This window comes from Astyanax mexicanus, chromosome 7 (genome assembly GCF_023375975.1).
Source record: "Astyanax mexicanus isolate ESR-SI-001 chromosome 7, AstMex3_surface, whole genome shotgun sequence".
NCBI lineage: Eukaryota > Metazoa > Chordata > Actinopteri > Characiformes > Acestrorhamphidae > Astyanax > Astyanax mexicanus.
The window spans coordinates 7,983,899-8,004,147 of record NC_064414.1 but is presented as its reverse complement, the minus strand read 5'-3'; the positions used below and the strand labels follow the sequence as shown (position 1 = coordinate 8,004,147).

General features: G+C 37.8%; 2 protein-coding genes across 2 annotated transcripts; one reads left to right on the top strand and one right to left on the bottom strand.

The window, feature by feature from the left end:
* Nucleotides 1-725: 725 nt before the first annotated feature.
* si:ch211-10a23.2 (GLECT and Gal-bind_lectin domain-containing protein) lies at nt 726-9,018 on the top strand. Its single transcript, XM_007247516.4, has 4 exons — nt 726-904; nt 1,325-1,413; nt 3,522-3,711; nt 4,334-9,018. The coding sequence occupies exons 1-4, from the start codon at nt 878-880 to the stop codon at nt 4,475-4,477; spliced, it is 450 nt and encodes a 149-aa protein (XP_007247578.2). The 5' UTR covers nt 726-877; the 3' UTR covers nt 4,478-9,018.
* A 1,523-nt stretch (nt 9,019-10,541) lies between these two features.
* On the bottom strand, nt 10,542-19,708 carry plek2 (pleckstrin 2). Its single transcript, XM_007247515.4, has 9 exons — nt 19,604-19,708; nt 18,131-18,295; nt 16,416-16,606; nt 15,687-15,778; nt 14,951-15,138; nt 14,086-14,187; nt 13,497-13,580; nt 12,524-12,602; nt 10,542-11,189 (listed from the first exon to the last, which is right to left on the bottom strand). Exons 1-9 carry the CDS (start codon nt 19,658-19,660, stop codon nt 11,062-11,064), a joined length of 1,086 nt encoding a protein of 361 aa, XP_007247577.3. The 5' UTR covers nt 19,661-19,708; the 3' UTR covers nt 10,542-11,061.
* Nucleotides 19,709-20,249: the final 541 nt, after the last annotated feature.

Sequence of the window (20,249 nt, the reverse complement as noted above, 5' to 3'; positions counted from 1 at the left end):
AAAAGGTGGCGCTGTTAACTTGCGGTTTCTGAGGCTGGTAACTCTGATGATCTTATCCTGTGCAACAGAGGTAATTATTGCCTTTCCTACAACTGATGCTCTGATACAGAAGACTTTATTATTAATCCACAATGCAGATTTTTTTTAAATAATGAAAAAAACACAGAATTTAACATGTGTCTTGTACTGTATATTTGTAATATTTAAAATAACTATTTAAATATATAATATAATATAATATAAAATACAAGTAAAGTATCACAGCATCTTCTAAACTTTCTAAATATTAGAATTATTATACAGTCCTTTAACCATCAACAAGCTTCTTCTGAACTGGAATTTTGGACCACACTTCTTTTGCAAACTCCTCAGGGTCTCTCATATTTAAAGGATTTTAGGTTTGATTTTAATTGCCACAGGTAAGTTTAAACGAGCATCGCATGCTTAACACCAAGTTATTTACCCAAAATGTGCCAGTGAGAAATGTAAATTTTTCTTTTATTCTCTGCTTTTTTGTGTTTTTATATACAAAATACTTTCAAATAAAATAAAGATGTGTATAACAAAACTCGTGTAATTGTAATACATTTCTTGGAGAAATACCTAATTTTCTAGACAACTTTTAAGGTGCCAACAAATTATTGTTCTATGTACTCAGCTGTCTCTCTGAGAGGGGAGGGGCGGGGCCTGCCAGAATAGAGGCGGGAAAAGAACAGCGCGAGACGGTTTCCACGGGAACGCAGAGGCGCGAGGCGGCCAAGGAGGGGCTCTGAGCTCTCGCGGCGCTCGCGGATCATACAGTGCTGACAGCTATTGTCATAATCGTCCCGATTTACACCCAGACTGGACTGTAATAATCCAACCGGCCGAGGAAAACATGACGGACAGGGAGAGCACGCGACAGGTCAGTACAGCCGCGCGCCGTCCCTGCAGTTGAATCATATTTAATCAGAGAAATGCCGCACTTCAGTGTAACTATACATCAGCCTGCAGCGGGGCGTGCATCACTCTGCAGCTCTGTGCCTCTCTGTGCATCATTGTGCATCTCTGTCCTTGCTGAAATGTGATTACCTTGCATTCCTGTTTGATTGACATTGAGAAATAATGCAGTGCAGAAAGAGGCTTATTCTCAGGCATCCTGTAAAGCTGCTATGGTGCAGAGCTCTTTGTTACTCTGATTTCTAAGAATGCCAGGCATACTTTAGCATCAAATGCATTGGCATAGGCTAATAATAATAAAAATATTAATTTGTTATAAATACTGTGGGAGGTTTTCACTGTCTGTAGCACAGTGTCTTCAGCTGGGCTTTGCCTTTGTGTGCAGGAGGAACACTATGCTGGGCAGATCAAAGGGGGCCTGCGCCCGTCTATGAGACTGGTAGTGATGGGCATTGTTCACAAACAGGCCAAGAGGTAACACACACACACACTCAAACACACACTCAGAAACACAGCTGACACTTGGTCTCGAACAGAGTCTCAAATTACCTGCCATAGTACACCACAAAGGTAATGAAATGCCCCATATGCCCAAAAGAAAGCATTTACTATACTAAAATACTACTAATACTATTTCTACCTCTACTACAGTTACTAATAAATATACAATTTAATACAAGCTGTTTAAATATAAATATACAAGTACATTATATTACCAACAGAGAACTATTTGTTGTATCCTGATTTAAATAAGGCACAAAGGAGCAACAGTTCACTCCAAAACAGGGCAAACTGGGATTAGTCCCTGGAATAAATATGCCCAGTAGAGACTCTAAAAAATGTGCATGAGCAAATATTGTGCTCTATTTCTAATCTGGGTGCCATCTGGGGTTCAACCATCAGATGAATATACTTAAATTAGTCCCTATAGGACATACCGTATGTAAGCACACTAGGGAACAGGGCATAGGTTTGAGGTTTGAGATTTTCCCCTTGAGTAAGTGAGTATCTTGTGGTTAATGTGTAACACAGCTTTTGGCTTGTTTTATTGGTTAATAATGTTTTTATAATAATTGTGTGATAGGATAAAAATGAAAATAGCAATGTGGTTACATATTAACATAAGGGCATTCTAAGTGTAACATTTTAAGTATAACATTTAATATTTAAGTCAAGGTTCCTAAAATAAAGGCAGGGTTAAAAACCTACTTTAAAGCCATGTTACTGAGGGTTCCTCTGTTAGCTAAGGTTGTTACAATCTAGTTTACCTTAGCTAGAGAAAGCATACCATTTGTTAGTTATATAATATAATATTAGTTAAGGCTGTTAACATCTATTTAACTTCAGCTAGAGTAGATATCAGATAGCATTGGCTAGAATTGTTAATATCTAATAACATTAGTTAGAGTTGATAATCTCTAGCTAATATCTGCTAGAGTATAACATCTCTCTAACATCAGTCAGATGTTATCATCATTTCTTTAACGTAAATTACAGTAGTTAACGCCTAACCAACATCAGATAATATCATCTAGTTATCATCCAGAAGCTAGTTTACAAGCTATTACACATTCTATGTGATTACTGACCAGTACTGGACTTACTGTACTTTTTGTTTTATTTAATGGATTCAAAATTGTGTATATATGCTTTAGTTTCTACCATGTGTTTTCACTTAAAATTATAAACAAACAAACAAATAAAAAACAATATTGTGTTGGATTTAAAGTATGCTGTGTGGAATACTAAGTACTGTTCCCTGTAAAGTATCATCAGTACCTTCATACTAACTGGTTCTGAATCATGAGTAAATGTTTCACAGGTCAGCATCTCATCTTGGCCTGAGCCCCAGGGCTTTGGTCTGGTGGGCACAGCAGCAAAACCATTTTATCTGTGATGATCACTGATGGTCAGTCTAAACAGGTCACGATAAAATAAGGTTATTTATGTGCCCAAGTCATCACTTCAAACAACCCAGTGTTCTGTTTACTTTCCATATAAGGATAAAACTACGCCTGGCATCTCCTACAGCATCTGGTCCACCAATACTTCATGGGATTTGCTTTTTTCCCACGCCTGGCAGCAATCCTGGCCATGGGGTCATTTCTTAGTCAGCCTGTATTCTGTTAGCTATACAATAATAGTCTAGCATAAGACCAGCTTTTGCTGGTAGTTGGTTTCAGATGGTTGTAGATGAACTTAGATGGCCAAATTTGTTGAAAACTGGTTGTGCAGTTAAATGTTTACCCTACACTCAGCCAGCTTGGTTATGCCAGTCAACCAACGTGGTCATGCCAACCAACGTGGTCATGCCAGTCAACTAGCACTACCACTGTATGCTGGTCAAGAGTTTAGCTGGTAAGGAAACCAACAATTGTCGGTTCTAAACAACATTCAACTTGCAAGTAGTTCATTAAACATGCAGCGGAGGGTGCTCTTATACTGTATGTGACTCCAGGGACTGATTTACCTTACTGAGGCTCTACCAGTTCCAGTCCTGAAATAATCTCTAAATAATAAAGACCAGTATTTCCAGTGTTTTTTGCCAAGAGATCTACTGATCACTGTGCTTGTCCATGCAGCATGGTGGTAACGGTATCCTGCCCACCTCAGGGTGAGGGTGAGGAGGAGGAAGAGGGGGATGTTGGGCTGCAGATGACAGTGAACTTCCCGGAGAAAGCTGTGCGCCGCAACTACCGGATGGCTGGGAAGTGGGGAAACTGCGAAAGTGCACTGTCCTTCTTCCCTTTCGCATCTGGAGAATCTTTTAAGGTGGACACATTGCTGCACTCTTCATTCATACAGTGCATACGTATTCTATTACGACCTTTTTTACCTCAGTACATATTTATAGACCACAGTGAGTCATTCTGTTTTAGAAACCACATAATTAACTCTGTTAGAGCCGGCAGCTAGTATAGTGCTAATAGTGTACATTTGGTTTCATTGCTTGTATTTATTTTTTAATTAGCCTCAAAGTTCCAGTGTAAACCTACAAAAGCCAATTTTTAGACAAAACATGACCCAACCAAGTCTCACAGTCTCTCTTTCCCCATCTTTTCTTCTCTTCCTGCCCTCCTGTCTCAATTTGTCCTTTCTCTATTCCCCCTCTTCTGTCCCTCTTTCTCTGCCTCATGATTTTTTCCTCCCTCTATATCTCATCCTCTTTTCCTTTCTCTTTCTCTATATATTTTCTCTGTATATATATTTGTCTCTCTCCCTCCCTTTCTCTCCTTCTCTCTCTCTCTCTCTCTCTCTCTCTCTCTCTCTCTCTCTCTCTCTCTCTCTCTCTCTCTCTCCATGCATACCTCTATATCTCTCCTTCTTCTATCCCCCTCTCTATCTCTATATCTCTCTCCCTTAACCTCTCTCTCTCTCTCTCTCTCTCTCTCAGATGGAGATAGTATGTGAGCATCAGCAGTTCCGTGTTCTGGTGGACGGTCAGCCGTTGTGTGGATTCACTCACAGGGTGACCCAGCTAGCGTCCCTCACGTCCCTTCGTGTGGTCGGGGACCTGCAGCTCACTAAAGTAGCCTGATGGGGGCTTTCGCCACAGCAACATAGAGACGCTTTCATTTGTCCAGCAACACCATCCTTTTGTTTGTTTTTTGTTTGTTTTTTTGTTGTTTCATATAAATTGTTTTTTTTTTTTCATGTGGGTCACAACAACTTAGCCAACTTGCTCATGTGGATCTCACATGGGTGGATCATAGGCTAGGCGGGTTCTGAGTGGGTTTGTACATGTGTTTTTACTGGGACCAAGGTGGGGTTACCAAATGGTACCCATCATTACAGCCCATCCTAATCGTACACACTCCAGACTCCAGAGTCCCATGTTCAAGCCTTCTGGTCCCATCAAGGGATTCCATATGTGGGAACAATATAGAACACATGGTTAAAACTTTCTTGGCCCTACATTGGCATGTTATCTGGGACAAGTCCTGTGTATTTACACCTGCAGTAAGATCTGATACTAAACTCCACTCTGTTTTGTTATCATATGAAGGGGAATTTCACTGACTTTTCAACATGCCTGCATAACTCACCAAGTAAAACACTCATTCAGAGAGGTTCATTGTTCTTCAACTGTATTGAAGCTTACTAACTGATTTACCAGTATTTACACTGGTGGTGAATAGAACCAGACATGACTACAACACAAATATAGCCATATTATTTATTGTTCAAACCCAACAGTAAACTTTCATGCATCTTCTGAACTTTACATGAAATTGTAAAAAAAACAAAAAGATAAAATAAACGAGGGAACTATTTTGCTTAACAACAGGGTACACATATCCCTCAGCCAAGGATGCATCTTTAACTCTTTTAGACTGGAATCTTAAAAAAATATATAGCTAAACAGTGTTTCAAGTATCATGTAGTGTATTTCTAAACATTTGGAGCAGTAATGCTCTGTGATTGTTTGCATCAGAATGTCGTGTGAACCTGTGTAAATGTTATATGCATTTATACTCGACACTTCAATCGTCACACTATTTTCAAAAGCAACAGGTGGCAGTGCAAGCAAATATCCCTGAAAAAGTACCTGCTCTGCTAGAGCTCCGTCCAAAGCCCTGTCCCATGGCACACCATGAGGATGTTGGGTTTTCCATTTCTTGTCCACAAGTGCTCTCTATGCACCCTTACTAAGCCCCTTTGGCATGGCTCGCTGTAAAGCAGACTCAGCAGTGCTCTGTTACCCACAGTTTTACCACCTTTCATCAGTAGCTGTGAAGAAGCCGAGCATATGGGTTTGTTCCTAACTCTGTGAGCATCATGGGAAAAGGAAAAACTGGAAAGAGGCTAGACGTAATTTTTTCTACCATTTAAGCATTCAAATGTTTAAATAAATGTGTTACATTCCATATTCAAGTTCTGACCTGATTTTAACAACAAAATGATAGAAATAATTAGGAAATTGTTGATTTGTAATTTATGTTACCTCATAATTTTAACCTTAAAATATTTACAGTCATGTTACAAACATCAGTGAGCTGCTCACTGAATTCATTGGATTAAAGTTTTTGGAACATAGGCTAGATGGGTTCTGAGTGGGTTTGTACATATGTTTCTACTGGGAGCAAGGTGGGGTTACCAAAGGGCCCCCTCGTTACAGCCATCCTAATCGTATACGACCCCATTAAGCCCCAGTGTAGGGTCCAGACAGTCCCATGTTCAAGCCTTCCTGGTCCCATCAAGGACATCTATATGTGGGGCCAATATAGAGCACATGGTTAAAACTTTCAAGTTCCCAATTGGCATGCCCATAAAGGCCCTACATTAAATTTTGAAATTAATATCAATATTCCGAAATGGATCTGAGCTCTTATGGGTTAATTTTTTCCCGTCCCTAAAACATATATTTGCATTCCACTTGAAGACTTGTGCAATACAGGTGCCTATGTTGATGATGTCACCATACCCACATGCCATGATAGCCCTGAGATTGTATAAACGTAGCTAGTCTTTAGATGTCTGCTTCCATTTACCACCAATGTGAACAATTCTGTCTCTCTGTAAACAAAACACTCTGAATGGCTTTATAAAACATAGCACAAAAAGTAAGGAAACTTGTGTTTGGTGCCATTGACGCATTTGGAGCTTGATGATCTTCTTGGGGTGTCATCTTCTTGGGATGCTCACGTCACAAACTGTCTCTAAATCCCCTGTTAAATGGAACTTAGCCTTCAGTTCGGAGATACTGAACGCAGGGCTCACTTCAAATAATGTCGCAATTGTTTTTTGCACAAGCCCTATTCAGATCAGTCAAACGTGGCATGCCCAGATACCTACTGACCACTGTAGCAGAGCCCATGCTCACAGGTGCATCCAATCAGGCAGCTCAAAAATGTGTCAATAGCAATGGCAAAGAAAATTTGGCAATCATATCAAGGAGATATTCTGCCAAACACAAATCTCCTTATTTGTGCTAAGTTTTTGTAAGTGACTTTTCATTTTTAACAGAAAACTATGTGCAGATATTTAGGTCTTATAGTTGGATTTCATTTTAAACTACTAGTTAATAGTTGGCTCATAAGCAATTAGCATTTGGCTAATTCAAAACATCCCTGAGAGCTGTCTTTACTGCTCGGAGGCTGAATAGGTTGCCTTGAGCATTGGATACTCAATGACGATGTTGCCAAGGTAAAGAAAACAGTAAATTTATTACACTAGATTGCTAAATACCCTACCTCAATCCAGCTATGTTTAAATTTGCCATCCGTTTTGTGTTGAATTAGAATTAAATCTATGTCCTGTGTGAAGTGACCTTGGAATTTGACCATCGTGATTGAGGACAGCAGCTTAACAGTCATGCTAGCTCGCTAGTAATAAGTAAGTGTTTATTAGCCTGTAGATTACTAGCAAGCAATTATAGAATGTTTAAAGTTGACTGGGTGTATGATATTTATACTGAAGGCATGCTGGGAGTTGTAGTGAATCAGTGCTGAATGACACAGAAGTGTGAAATCTGTTATAAAGCTAAAGCAAAGAATTTCAGTAACACTTTACAATAAGGGTAAAGTGCTAGCTGCTAAGCTGTTCAGAGGTGAGTATTATCGGCCTGTAGCCTGCTGCTTACCCCAGCTAGCACCGCTGGAGCAGCATTAGCCACTAACCCTTAGCCACTTAGCGTCAGCTCTTTCACCAAGGTGAAAATATTGGACTTTATCCTGCATGTTTACAATGTTAAAACCAACAACATGAGAGGAACCTCTAGCTAATATTGTTCTGGTTTACGGGAACACTCAGGGTTCCTCAGTGTAGCACCGTTGGGCGGCATTAACTATAACTAACTGCAGTTAAGGCTAGCGGTTAGCCGCTAATGCTAATGCGGCTGCACCCAGATAATTAGACGTTAATTAATAGTGCACCTGATGCTATGTTAGCAAATTCCACACAGCACAGCAAAGGGCATATCAAATGTTAATTTCCTTACAATCATGTTTAAGTAAAAATATTTCAGATGACACCAGCAATATCCAGAAAGGTTCTCATGTGAATAAATGTGTTATTTAAACTTGATTATTTAGCCCTTGCAGCTCCAGCTTGCTGGTGTAAAACTAGACACTGTAGCCTTGTTAGCATCTGTTGATGTTAGCCAACCTCTAGCCCTTCAGTTTCTGGTCAGAGAGCCATTCTTAACTTGATATTTTTGGGTGGCTAATTCATTCTGAACCTCAAAAAAACAAAAAAGCAGCAATAATACTGTACCAACACCACACACACTGCATATACTCTTAAACATAAAGGTGCTAACAATGGTTATTTAAATTAAGCCATAGATTAACCACTTTAGCCATTTTTTGTATACCAACCATGCTTGTATAAACTTTTTAATGTCTAAAAAGAACTAATAATCTTCACACTCATGACAAACATGTGCTTTAAGGAACCAAAAGTGTTTTTTCTATGGCATTGCTCAAATAACCTTTATAACCTGACCAGTAATGAATGGGGTAGAGTGCAGGAGATCTGCTACAGTATCTAGTTATACACTGGTACATTTGAGCCATTTGGGAATATTAGAACATAAAGACCCATAGAGTTTCCAGGAAATTGTGTGTACGTATTCTTTAAAATTAATTTTTATATTTTTTTTATTTATTCATGGTTCATTCATTGTTATAATTTTTTTTCTACACTTTATCTTTGCAAAAGTGGCGACTCTGAAAGTAACCCCACCTCGAATGTGTGCTACTACCCGCCGCTGCCTTGGCATAATAACAGAAGTGCCTTCAGGAGTGTGTGCGGCTGCTGTGCTGTTTTGATGGAGGACTGGTCCGAGAGGGCAGATTGCTGGAACAATAGCTTGCATGGTGCTGTTTAAGTTGACAGGGTGGTGCGCATGTGTTGTAGACACACCTACCTGCTATCTGTGGGTGCTGTAGTTAGACTGATATATGCTGCATTACATTTCGCCTTTTGTATATCAGTTTCAGTACAATGAATGCACAGCCCATGAGTCAGAATGCTTCATAGGAAAAGCAAAGAAATCTCATTTGATGTTAATTATTGATTGAACATTGTTTCGCAGTGTATTTGCGATTTTAAAAACAATAAAGGCAAAAGAATGTTGCTTTTTTTGGAAATGACTGATCTCTCTGCAAACAAATCTCGAGCATATCTGGCAAAGCTAACACAGTATGTCCTCACTGAAGACTTGAGTGTTTATGAAAAAGGTGGAACTAGGTTATTAATTAATAAGCTAATAGAGCTAGTGGTACAACAGTACACAAAACTAAGTATCAAAGTATGGATATTTTTATAATTGCAAAAATGAAAAAGTTATAGAGGCTTTCTACGAGACGAAATCCTTCATTAAAGTTAAATTATATCAAGCAACTAATTTTATAGTGAAACACTATCAATTATCAAAATTTAAACGTTTAGTTTGACTGAATTTTGATATGTAGTATAAAGAATTTTACATGACATGTGAGGGATAATCTCAGCTGTTAAGCATGGTGATGGCAGCATCATATGTAATGGGAAGGCATCTTCTCAGGTGGGGCCTGAGCAGCTAATTAAATATGAAGTTGTATTAAATTAAAATATATTAAAGTTAAAATATATCAAACAACTAATTTTATAGTGAAACACTATCACTTATCAAGAGTTAAACATTTAGTTTTACTGAATTTTGATAATATGTAGTATAAATAATTTTACATGAGATGTAAGGGATAATCTGAGCTGTTAAGCATGGTGATGGCAGCATCATATGTAATGGGAAGGTATCTTCTCAGGTGGGGCCTGAGCAGCTCATTAAATATGAAGTTGAAGTAAATTCAATTAAAATGTATTAAATTAATTCAATTAGTTCAATTATATCAAACAACTAATTTTATAGTAAAACACTATCAATTATCGAGAGTTAAACATTTAGTTTTACTGAATTTTGATAATATGTAGTATAAATAATTTTACTATACTATATTTTATCTGTGAAAATATCAGTATTTGCCATCCATTATCCATTAAATAAGGACTGATTTGTGCATTGTTTGTGTTTACAATCTGCATTCTTGACCTTGGCCCACAACCCTAATTACTGAGTTCAGGAGCCAACCAGTAATGCTAGCATGATAGCATAAAGTTTTTCTTTTTGGCTCTCGTAGCTCAATGTTTACAAACCGATTTATTCACATTTTTGCAGTCCTGTATAAAGTAACAGTGGTGGTAAAACTTTGTTTCGCACTGTTGTGCATGCTACCTTTCTATAGGTAGTAGGAGAAACATGCACTGACATCACTAACAAATCAGCAGCTATTAAATTAGTCACTGAGTTTTGCACTAATTTAAAGTGAAAATGTTTCGGGTAAGGCTAAATTCTTCCAAAAAGCTATAGTTTTAGATTTGCACGCATTTATATCAAGTACCCTCAATTTGGAAACCTGACTGTTGGAAGAACTGGGGAGACTTTTATTTGTTCAAAGTCAGGCTTCATTAAGCTTTTTAAATTTGCATGTAGCTTTATGTCATGGTGTCATTGAAGGCTTATGAAGTATTAGAAGTGTAGCTTTATAAATACTATGCTTTAATGTTTAATAAAAAAAAAACTATAAAAGAGATCCTTTAGAATTGGACAGACAATTTTACTTCATTATAAAATATAGCTTTATTGTACAAAACACATAAGCTTGAAATGATAAAGACATCCAGTAGTTAATTAGTTAATTGTGCTGTGAATTTCAATGTAAATGTCTGTAAGCAATCAGCAACAAAACAATTAGGTCTGTATAAAATGTTTAAAAAAAATAAATATATTACAATAAAAGGAGTTTACAAAACACAATAAAAGTGCTTACAGTGAAAAGTGGTAGAAGACAAAGAAACGAGGAAACTTGGGCTTGGGCCTTGCTCTTCGCCTTCACTTGGTGGCTGTTGTTAGGAAGTGTTGCTTTTAGGAATAGTACAGTAGTTTTAAAAAATAGTTAATGTCACTGATACTGAATAAAGAAAAGGAAGTGTCACTTATTAGCTCAGACAGAATTCTTACTGGTCATCAGCTTCCATTCACCCAGTTTCAATCTTCAGTCTCAATAGCATGTTTGCTCCAGTTACTCCTTCAGCAGTGAGGCGGACGCATGACTGATAGCGGCTAGGCTAACAGAGGCTTTACGTGAGCTTCTTGATGGCCTCGATCCACTCCATCTTCTCCTGCCGTGTGGGCGCCTGGATGAAGTAATGTCTGTCTGTCTGTGTGATGATTTTAAACAGATTTCCCTGGACTTTACCTTTCACACCTACACAGAACAACAAACACCAGCAGCGTCAGTTTCATTTACCTGTGAACACTCAGCATAGACTCATCCTGATACAGTGGAGACAACACCTGACTCATGTCTGGGACTCGGAAGCTGTTATTATGGTGAGTTTAAAGCTCTACAGGATACAACAACAGATTTCCCATTCCTTTTTTTAACATTTAAGCTCATAAAATCTGAGCCTTCCCCCTTATAACTGAAAAACAAGATAACAAGATAACAAGTTCCTGCCCAGCAGAGGAGTCAAGCAACGAAGTACAAATACTTACATTGCTTTTACTTTTATACTTTAAGTAGTTTAGAAACCAGTCCTTTTACTCCTTTACTTGAGTAAAAAGCTTGAGTTGATACTTTAACATCTACAGAAGTGTTTTAAACATTAGTATCTATACTTTTACCTAATGTAATGAGTAATGAATGTGAAAACTATTTTGCTGCCCAGCTAACAATTTTTGGTTATTAGAACATTTTCTGAACATTACAGTTAATGTTCTAGAACGTTTAATCTGTCTTTTTGGATGTTCTTTTTTATGATTTTAGAACATTTTTATTTCACTTTTTTTTTTATTTATAGTTTTGGGAATGCTACATTTTTAACATTTCCATAATGTTAATATTCGTCTACCTGGGAATATTATGTTTCAAAACGTCCTAATAATGTCCTTAAATTTTCACATGTTTTCAGAAAGTTCCTGAAACATTTAACATTAAGTTACAGGCTAACCAAAACATTGCTCAACATTCTTATAATGTTTTCTGTTAGATGGGTGAATCTTTGATATTATTCCAAATAACATAAATAGATAAATAATAAATAGGAATACAATTTTTTAACCAATACCTGGTTGATTTATATACAGAATACAGTAATTCATTTGCCCCATATCCCTAATTTGTATTTTTACTGTGTTACTTTTAGGTCTTTTAGGGTCTAAAAGACTCAAAACACACTTATAATAGAACACACCAGTTCTAACCAAGAACAATTTAGAAACCTGTATTTTTGAATGTGAGAAGTTATGATAGATAAGTGTAATACCAAAAATCATACAATTTCAAATTCCTTAATAATGATCTAAAATAAAACTATTTTGACTCACACCCATACATACACTCACCCACAATAGTGTACCAATATATGAGTGTGTATAAAGTGTGTATAACCCAACCCTAACCATAATCTTAAGTTGTATTATCCCGTCTGGTCTTAAAGCTTTGTTTCTTTGTCCTCAGGAGCAAAAAAACATGTTTTACTTTTTCAGTATCCTCAGGGGATTTTAAAGAAAAAGCTTAAATTACACACACACACACACCTGAGGGAATGCCATTGTCATCCAGGGAGGAAACCAAACAGCCGCGTAAAGAGATGCCGCCTGCCGGAGTGATGTCATCCTGAGGAGTCATCACAGGAAGCAGACAAGTCAGTACACATCCACACCGAGGAGCAGCAACATATATATAGGACTATTTTCAGGTGTATATGTATACAGTACCAGTCAAAGATTTGGACACATGTTAAATTAAGTGGATTTTAAATTATTTGAAAACAATATCTGAATTGTAGAATAATACTAAAGTTCATAGGTTTTTTTAGATGACAGCTTTGCACATTTTGGCTGGATTTTCTCAGTCAGCTTTATGAGGTATTGTCACCTGGAATTTAGGCTTTCAGTTAACAGCTGTGCTGAACTCATCAAGAGTTAATTAACTGCTTAAATTTCTTGCCTCTTAATGTGTTTGAGAGCATCAGTTTTAAAGTTGTGAAGAGGTAGAGTTGGTGTACAGTGAATAGCTCTATTTCAGTAATGTTCTAATCCATATTAGGGTAAGAACTACTCATAAAAAATAATTTAAAAAAAAGAAGAACGTTGAAAGTATCCCCATGTGCAGTCGCAAAGCCATCAAAAATGTTATGATGAAACTGGCTCTCATCAGGACCGTCCCAGGAAGGAAAGACCAAGAGTTTTCTTTGTTGTACAGGATAAGTTCATCAGAGCCACCTAAGTGCTTCACAGATTATTTTGGTTTATTTAACACAAGTTACTACATGATTCCATATGTGTCCCTAATAAGTCTGGATCAGTTCAGTATTCATTTACATTGTAGGAAAAAAATAAAATCATTTAATGAGAAGATGTGTCCAATCTTTTGACTGGTACTGTATATTTATGCAGAAACACCACCTGGCTGAGAGACAGAATGATGATACTTTATGGAAAGTATCCACAGCTCAGCTTACATATGTACAGTATGTATGAGATGACAGTATGGTGTAAATTCTCTCACCTTGCTGGGGTCGTAGTAGTGCAAGAAGCCAGGCTCCGCCCTCAGCACAAACAGCCGCACTTTCCAGTTTTTAACCTTATGTCCCTGAGAGACACAAACACACATAAACACAATTGGTCCTATATATCATTTACATGGTCAGTTATTGCTATTGAGTCCAAGAACCCCTTAAAAGTACTATGAAGAACACTTAAGGTCCTATTTTAGCGATCTGTAAGCGAGTAGTCAACTGTGCACCGTGCAGCATGATTTAGGGCATATCAGTGTGTTTTTGCTGTCATAATGATAGGAAAAGTATGCCTTGTCCAGCAGATGCAAGGCATGAAAATACACTGTAGGTGGGGTGTGAGATAGCAACAAGCGCTGTGACGCACCTTGTGCCTCTATTTAGTGTAGAAATATTAAGATATAAACAAGAGTAAACTTTTAGGTATTTATGTATTTTAATCTCCAGTGCTTCATACTTCAACAAAATCAAATTTATAGATAATCATTGATGTCCAGTGACATGAAAAGATTAAGAATTATTATACGATAAATCTGTATTTGCGTCTTTAATAAATAGTGATGTGTAAAGCGTAGTCCTCACCTGCTTCAACAGGTATCCTCTCTTCTGCACTCTTCCACTGAGCTCCACCGCAGACAGAGACTTCTCCGCCTTCACACTCCCTCGCTTCTTAAAGCTCTCAGCCTGGCAAACACACACACACAAACACGTACACCTGGTCAAACCATGATGCCAAAACTTCCTGCCTTTCTAAAGTGATTTCACAAAGGTGAACAACAGAAGCAAACAGAGGAGAAGATGAGAATAGAGGATACAAGTGAGAAGAAGAGAATTGAAGAGAATATAGAATGCGAAAAGATGAGAGACAGAAGTGAAGAGTAGATGACAGACGAGAAAGATGGGAAAGCGATGATGACCTAAAAGAAGGGAAAAAAGGATAGGAAAGAGGAAAGGATAGGAGAAAAGAAGATGCCAGAAAAGAAAAAAGAGAGCAGATTAGAAAAAAATGAGATAAGATGAAAGGAGAGAAAAGAAGAGGACAAGATGACATTAGAGAAGATTAGATGGGAGAAGAGAAGGTGGGATAAAGGAGACGAGAAGAAAGGAGAAGAGAAAAAAGAGCATATGAGAAATAGATAAAGAAGGGATGATAAAAAAAGAGAAAAGGAGAGATGATAGGAGGAGAAAACATGGGAGAAAAGAGTAGAGAGGATATAAGAAGATGGGAGAGAAGAGAAGAAATAAGGGAAGAGAAGAGACAATATGAGATAAGAGGAGAAGAGAACATGAGACAAGAGGAGAGGAGAGGAAATGGAAAAAGGAGTAAAGAGGATGAGAAAAGAGATGAGAAGATGGGAGAGACGAGAAAAGTAAATGACATGATACAAGAGGAGAGGAGATAAAGGAAAGAGTAGTAGAGTAGAGGAGTAGAGGAGTAGGAACGTACAAAGCTATAGAGAGCGGTGGAATCATCCAGGAACTGTTCCCCCAGAGCAGCGTTCCTCACGGCCTCCACACTCTTAATCCCCACAGCTCTCACACAGCCTTCATCCAGCAGAGCAGACGCCAGGGTCACGGCCTCCACCCGCGTCAGCGCCAACTGCATGAACACCAGCCAGTCCACCACCGCCGAGCCTACACACACACACATACACACACACACATTAACTCAAAGACCACGTTAATAAAGGTACCATCGGGTTTTTTTTTTTTTTTTTTTTTTTTTTCATGTTCTTGCCAATTTATACGGCCAATTACCCAACCCACTCATTAGGACTATCCTTGTCACTAGTAATGCCCCAACACACCAGGAGCGTGAAGACTAGCACATGCTTCCTCCGATACATGTGAAGTCACCGCTTCTTTTCGAGCTGCTGCTGTTGCAGCATTGCCGAGCAGCTAGTGCGCTTGGAGGACATCGTATCTGCTCGGTTCCGGTACATCAGCTCACAGACGCCCTGTGCTGTGGACATCACTCTAGGAGTGATGTGGGGAGAGAGCGCCATCTACCCACCTGGAGGGAGCAAGGCCAATTTTGCTCCCTCTGAGCACCGGCAGCTTGATGAAAGGTTCCATCGTTTAATCCCCTTCCCCTTTTATTGAGTATTGAGATTTCAGTTCTACAGGTTTTTTAACCCTCACAGTTCTGATATTCAGTATAACGTGGTGTTGTGGACTCTGACCTGAGAAGCAGTTGATGTAGGTGCTGCCCTGCTCCACATGGCTGCTCATCTTAATGCCGCTGTGCACGTCATACATGGAGTCCACCACCTGACTGATACACACAGACACACACTTCAGTACAGAAACCTTACATTCTGAAAAAAAGCAGATTCAGAAATACACTAATACATTAATATTAATCTTAGTTAACCATTTTTTGTTTAAATCATTAATCATTTATAATGTGGATATCAAGGATTAATTAGGGATGTTTGCTGATGACAAATTAATTCTAAATGTTTCATCATTATTAGTACATTGTTGATGTTTGCTGAACATTAATTGTTTCTGGATGTCTGAGCATTATTAACACATTGTCGATGTTTGCTGATTACAAATTCATTTTGGAAATTTGTTCATTATAAATTCATTCTGGATGCGTGTTATTTACAGTATTAATACACTGACCATGTTTGCTGGTTATAAATTTGTTTTGCATATTTGTTCATTATAAGTTAATTCTAGGTGCACTTTAATTAATTAATTCCTTTTCGATATTTGAATCCATGCATTAGCACATTATAAATTCATTCTTGATAGGTATTTATCATCTTCATTCTGTTCTTCATTCTAGACTATTTTCTACAATTTCCTCATAGTGACCTAAAAGCTTGTGAAGTTTTTTTAACATATGTTGAAGAATGTGCTTTGTCTGAGAATATCTACTGCACTCTGTTTCAGTTCCTCACCTGAGATTGATGTTGTGAAGCTGCAGTGATTTGGAGCCTTTGCGTAAGTGTGCAGAGGGAGGGTTAGCGCCCCCTGGGTGGAGGTTCTGTACTACAGCTAAAATCTCTGTGGCCCATTCGTCCCGCTCCTCCCGTGAACACGCCTCCAGGAAATACTCCTCTGAGGAGCTGCTCTTCAGCCTCAGCACCAGCTGTGGGAGGAGCATACAGGGGTTACTATGATAACAAACTAAACAATCAGGAGCATCAAACTAGAACCCATAACATATTTGTAGTATATGAATGTATTTAACTTGACTAGAGATTGTTTGCACAGTTTTGTTTAATTTAATTAATGGATTTCATAAACATAGGCTTAATTACAGAAACAGTTCAAGCTATATTTCTCATACAGTATGTAAACTAAAATGCAAAATAATATGGATGCACAAGACTGAACACTGTAGCATCAGGCATAAAGTTATCCAAAAGCAGTGTGTAAGACTGGTGGAGGAGAACATGCCAAGATGCATGAAAACTGTGATTAAAAACCAGGGTTATTCCACCAAATATTGATTTCTGAACTCTTAAAACTTTATGAATATGAACTTGTTTTCTTTGCATTATTTGAGGTCTGGTCTGAAAGCTCTGCATCCTTTTTGTTCTTTTGTTATTTCAGCCATTTCTCATTTTATGCAAATAAATGCTCTAAATTACAATATTTTTGTTTGGAATGTTTATTTAACTCAAACATATACCTATAAATAGCAAAATAGGAGAAACTGATTTAGAAACTAAAGTGTTCTCTTAATTTTTCCCAGAGCTGTATGTATGTTTTAGGAACCAACAATGAGGTTTTTTTTAGGTTGAAGTCCTTTCTTTGGTATATATTTTATTTAGTTTTATTTATTGGCCAAGAAGTTCACTGAACTCAATAATACCTGTTCATCTGACTAAAACAAAAAACTAGTTTTGACCTCAGGTAACAAATACCTCATATGAATTTTTTTATAAAGTCATGCAGTTCATTAAACCCGTGCACTGAGTTAGTTCAACTTGTTCAGACATATAGTTCTGTTTCTTTTTTATTAAATATGAAATATATTGCAACTTGTTGTGTAACAATATCTGATCCCAAACACCCCAGTCACTCCTTCTATATAACAAGCCTGAGCATGAGAATGTGGTGTGTGGATCAGAGAGACATTGCTCAGGTTATATAAGGACAAACCAAACCCGTTAAACACTCTACACCTGATCATTACCTGCTGAGGTGTGGTATTATAGAAGTAAACTCCTCGAAGGCCTGATGAACCTCATGATTATAAACATAGCTTTAGGTGAGCAAACACTTTAAGGAGCACAAAGGAGCATTTAATTTTAAATGCAGTCACAAAGACCATCAAAAAATGTATGATAAAACTGGCTCTCATCAGGACTGCCACCGGAGAGGAAGACTGTTCTAAAGAGTTCCCTCTGGTCCAGCCTCAGAAACCACAAGTTAACAGCACCACAGATAAGCGCACCTAAATGTTTTACAGAGAATTTTGATTTGTTTGACACTTTTAATACACTGTGACAACTTTTGTTGTAAAAAAATTCCTCATGTGTTCCTCCATAATCTGGATGAATTCAGTATTTATTTAAAATAATAAATCATAAAACAGCAGAACATAAATACATACAATCAGGGTACATTAATTAATAGCACTAACAGCGCTGTGGTTTTATCTTACCGGTCTGTTTTCAAACTCCAGGTACGGGCAGGTAATCTCACAGCCAGCTAAAGGGATGGTCCCTCGATGGCAGGAGTCTCGTTTGCCCCCTTCATATCTGTAATACAGGAGCTTGTTCGCTTTCAGAACAAACCACCTGACCTTCCAATTATGAACCACATGACCCTGAGGAGAAGAACAAAGAGGACATTTTAATTTTTAGATAATTACTTCAGATGTAGCCTTTAAACCTATAGTGATATAGTGAAATATGCCCATTTCAGTACCAATACACCGACATGCAAAATACAAGGAGGAAAAGGAGGATATAAACAGTTCTTAAGATGTTCTTTCAGCCAAGGGACAGCATGTTAATTCCCACAACTGTATATATTATGAGAAGGTATCTTGTTAATGAGTTTGAACACTGGCCAGTGTGTTCATGGCAAGACAAAGTAAATTAAGGTATTAAGAGATGCAGTTTGATGAGGTCTGATAATGACTGCTGATGGATATGACATTTCTGAAGTTGTGCATTTAATTAACATTTCTCGATCCACAGTGTCATGGCTAGAAATGTCCATTTAAACAGACAAGTGACTATGGCAGAAATGACATTCCCATTCAATGCAAGAGACTCCACACACAGGTCACTTTCACATTTTTTATTATAATTTATTATAGTTTCTGACCCATGATATTTGGCATGACAGTAATTATCGAACCATAAAAACTAAAAAAAACCTTCTGAAAGAATGTTTTGTGGCCAGATTAGGCATTGATGTCTGGAGGAGTGAAGGTAAGGCATTCAACACCAAGAACAGAGTACAACTGTAAAGCATGGTGGTGGGAGCATCATGGCCTTGTTTTGCTGCCAGTTGAACCATCAGTTTAAGTAGCGAAACCCAAGCCTGGACCTAGAGGACCATGTTATGTACTAGTCAAAAGTTTAAACAATTTTAAAACACTAAAGTCATCCAAACTATTTGGTAAACAAAAACATTAAACAAACTAGAATATGTTTTAGATTTTAGATTCTTCAAAGTAGCACCTCTAGCTTATATGACAACTCTAGAACTATTTAAATAAGTAAAGACATCTTTAATAAATATATCATTTAGACAAATTTCAAGAACTTTGAAAGTATTTTCAAGTGCTGTCGCAAAGGCCATCAAAAACGTTATGATGAAACTGGCTCTCATCAGGACCGCCACAGGAAAGAAGGACCAATAGCCACTTTAAATGTTTCACATTTAAGTATTTTGGTTTGTTTAACACTTTTAAGTTACTACAAGATTCCTTATGTGTCCCTTCATAGTCTGGATGACTTTAGTAATGTAGAATAAAATAACAAGTCTTTTCTGTGTATCATTTTTTTATGTTTTTCAGTGCATTTCAGCAAAAAACACACAACTGTCCTTTAAAAATCACCCAGAAGACCAAACCTAACAATTGAGGCAACAGCAATAAAATGTTAAAAGTACAGTATCTCACCTGCTTCACCAAGAATCCTTCTTTAAGAATAGACCTGTCCTGCTGGTCCGTGTCCATGGCTTATCTGCTCTCTTCTGAGCTCATTTGGCTCTGCTGCTGTTTTATAGCCCTCAGAGAATTCCCCTGAACTTTCGTCATCACCTGCTCCACACCCTGCACACCTCTGAGCCTCGGGGGGGCAAAAAAAGCCAGTATGAACATGACAAGTATGCACAGGGAACAGTAATAAAATAGGGAACTGTAGGCAATGTTCCCCAAGCAGGGTTTTTAATTTGTTCTGACACTTAAACACAAAGAACTAAGCAAAACATAATTGTAAAAACCTTAAGCTCGAACCAGACTGAGCCTGACCTGGTTTAGACTGGACGGAAGCACAGGTAGCTTCTCATGAATCACCTTCTACAGTGTTGAGTCACCGGCGGCCGGTGGCAGTGTTGAAATCTGCAGTTCTCCATGGTAACGGGGTGATAATTCCTCATAACTTTACTCACCAGCTCCTTAGTCAACTGTTACTGTATTCAAGGATCTGATCTAAAAAAAAGAAAAGATTAAAGACTAATAAATAAATAAATATATTATATACAGCATATACCAGCCAGGTTATAAAGTTATTTACATTAAAGATCAAGAGATTAATAACATAGGT

What these genes read in the sequence shown, in the direction of transcription:
- si:ch211-10a23.2 (XM_007247516.4), top strand. Translation starts at nt 878, where the DNA reads ATGACGGACAGGGAGAGCACGCGACAG. An exon ending in ACAGGGAGAGCACGCGACAG is followed by an intron (nt 905 to 1,324) that starts GTCAGTACAGCC and finishes CTTTGTGTGCAG; the next exon opens with GAGGAACACTATGCTGGGCA. An exon ending in CATCTGGAGAATCTTTTAAG is followed by an intron (nt 3,712 to 4,333) that starts GTGGACACATTG and finishes TCTCTCTCTCAG; the next exon opens with ATGGAGATAGTATGTGAGCA.
- plek2 (XM_007247515.4), bottom strand. Translation starts at nt 19,660, where the DNA reads ATGGACACGGACCAGCAGGACAGGTCTATTCTTAAAGAAGGATTCTTG. An exon ending in CCACCGCTCTCTATAGCTTT is followed by an intron (nt 14,188 to 14,950) that starts GTACGTTCCTAC and finishes TGTGTTTGCCAG; the next exon opens with GCTGAGAGCTTTAAGAAGCG. An exon ending in ACTACTACGACCCCAGCAAG is followed by an intron (nt 12,603 to 13,496) that starts GTGAGAGAATTT and finishes ATGACTCCTCAG; the next exon opens with GATGACATCACTCCGGCAGG.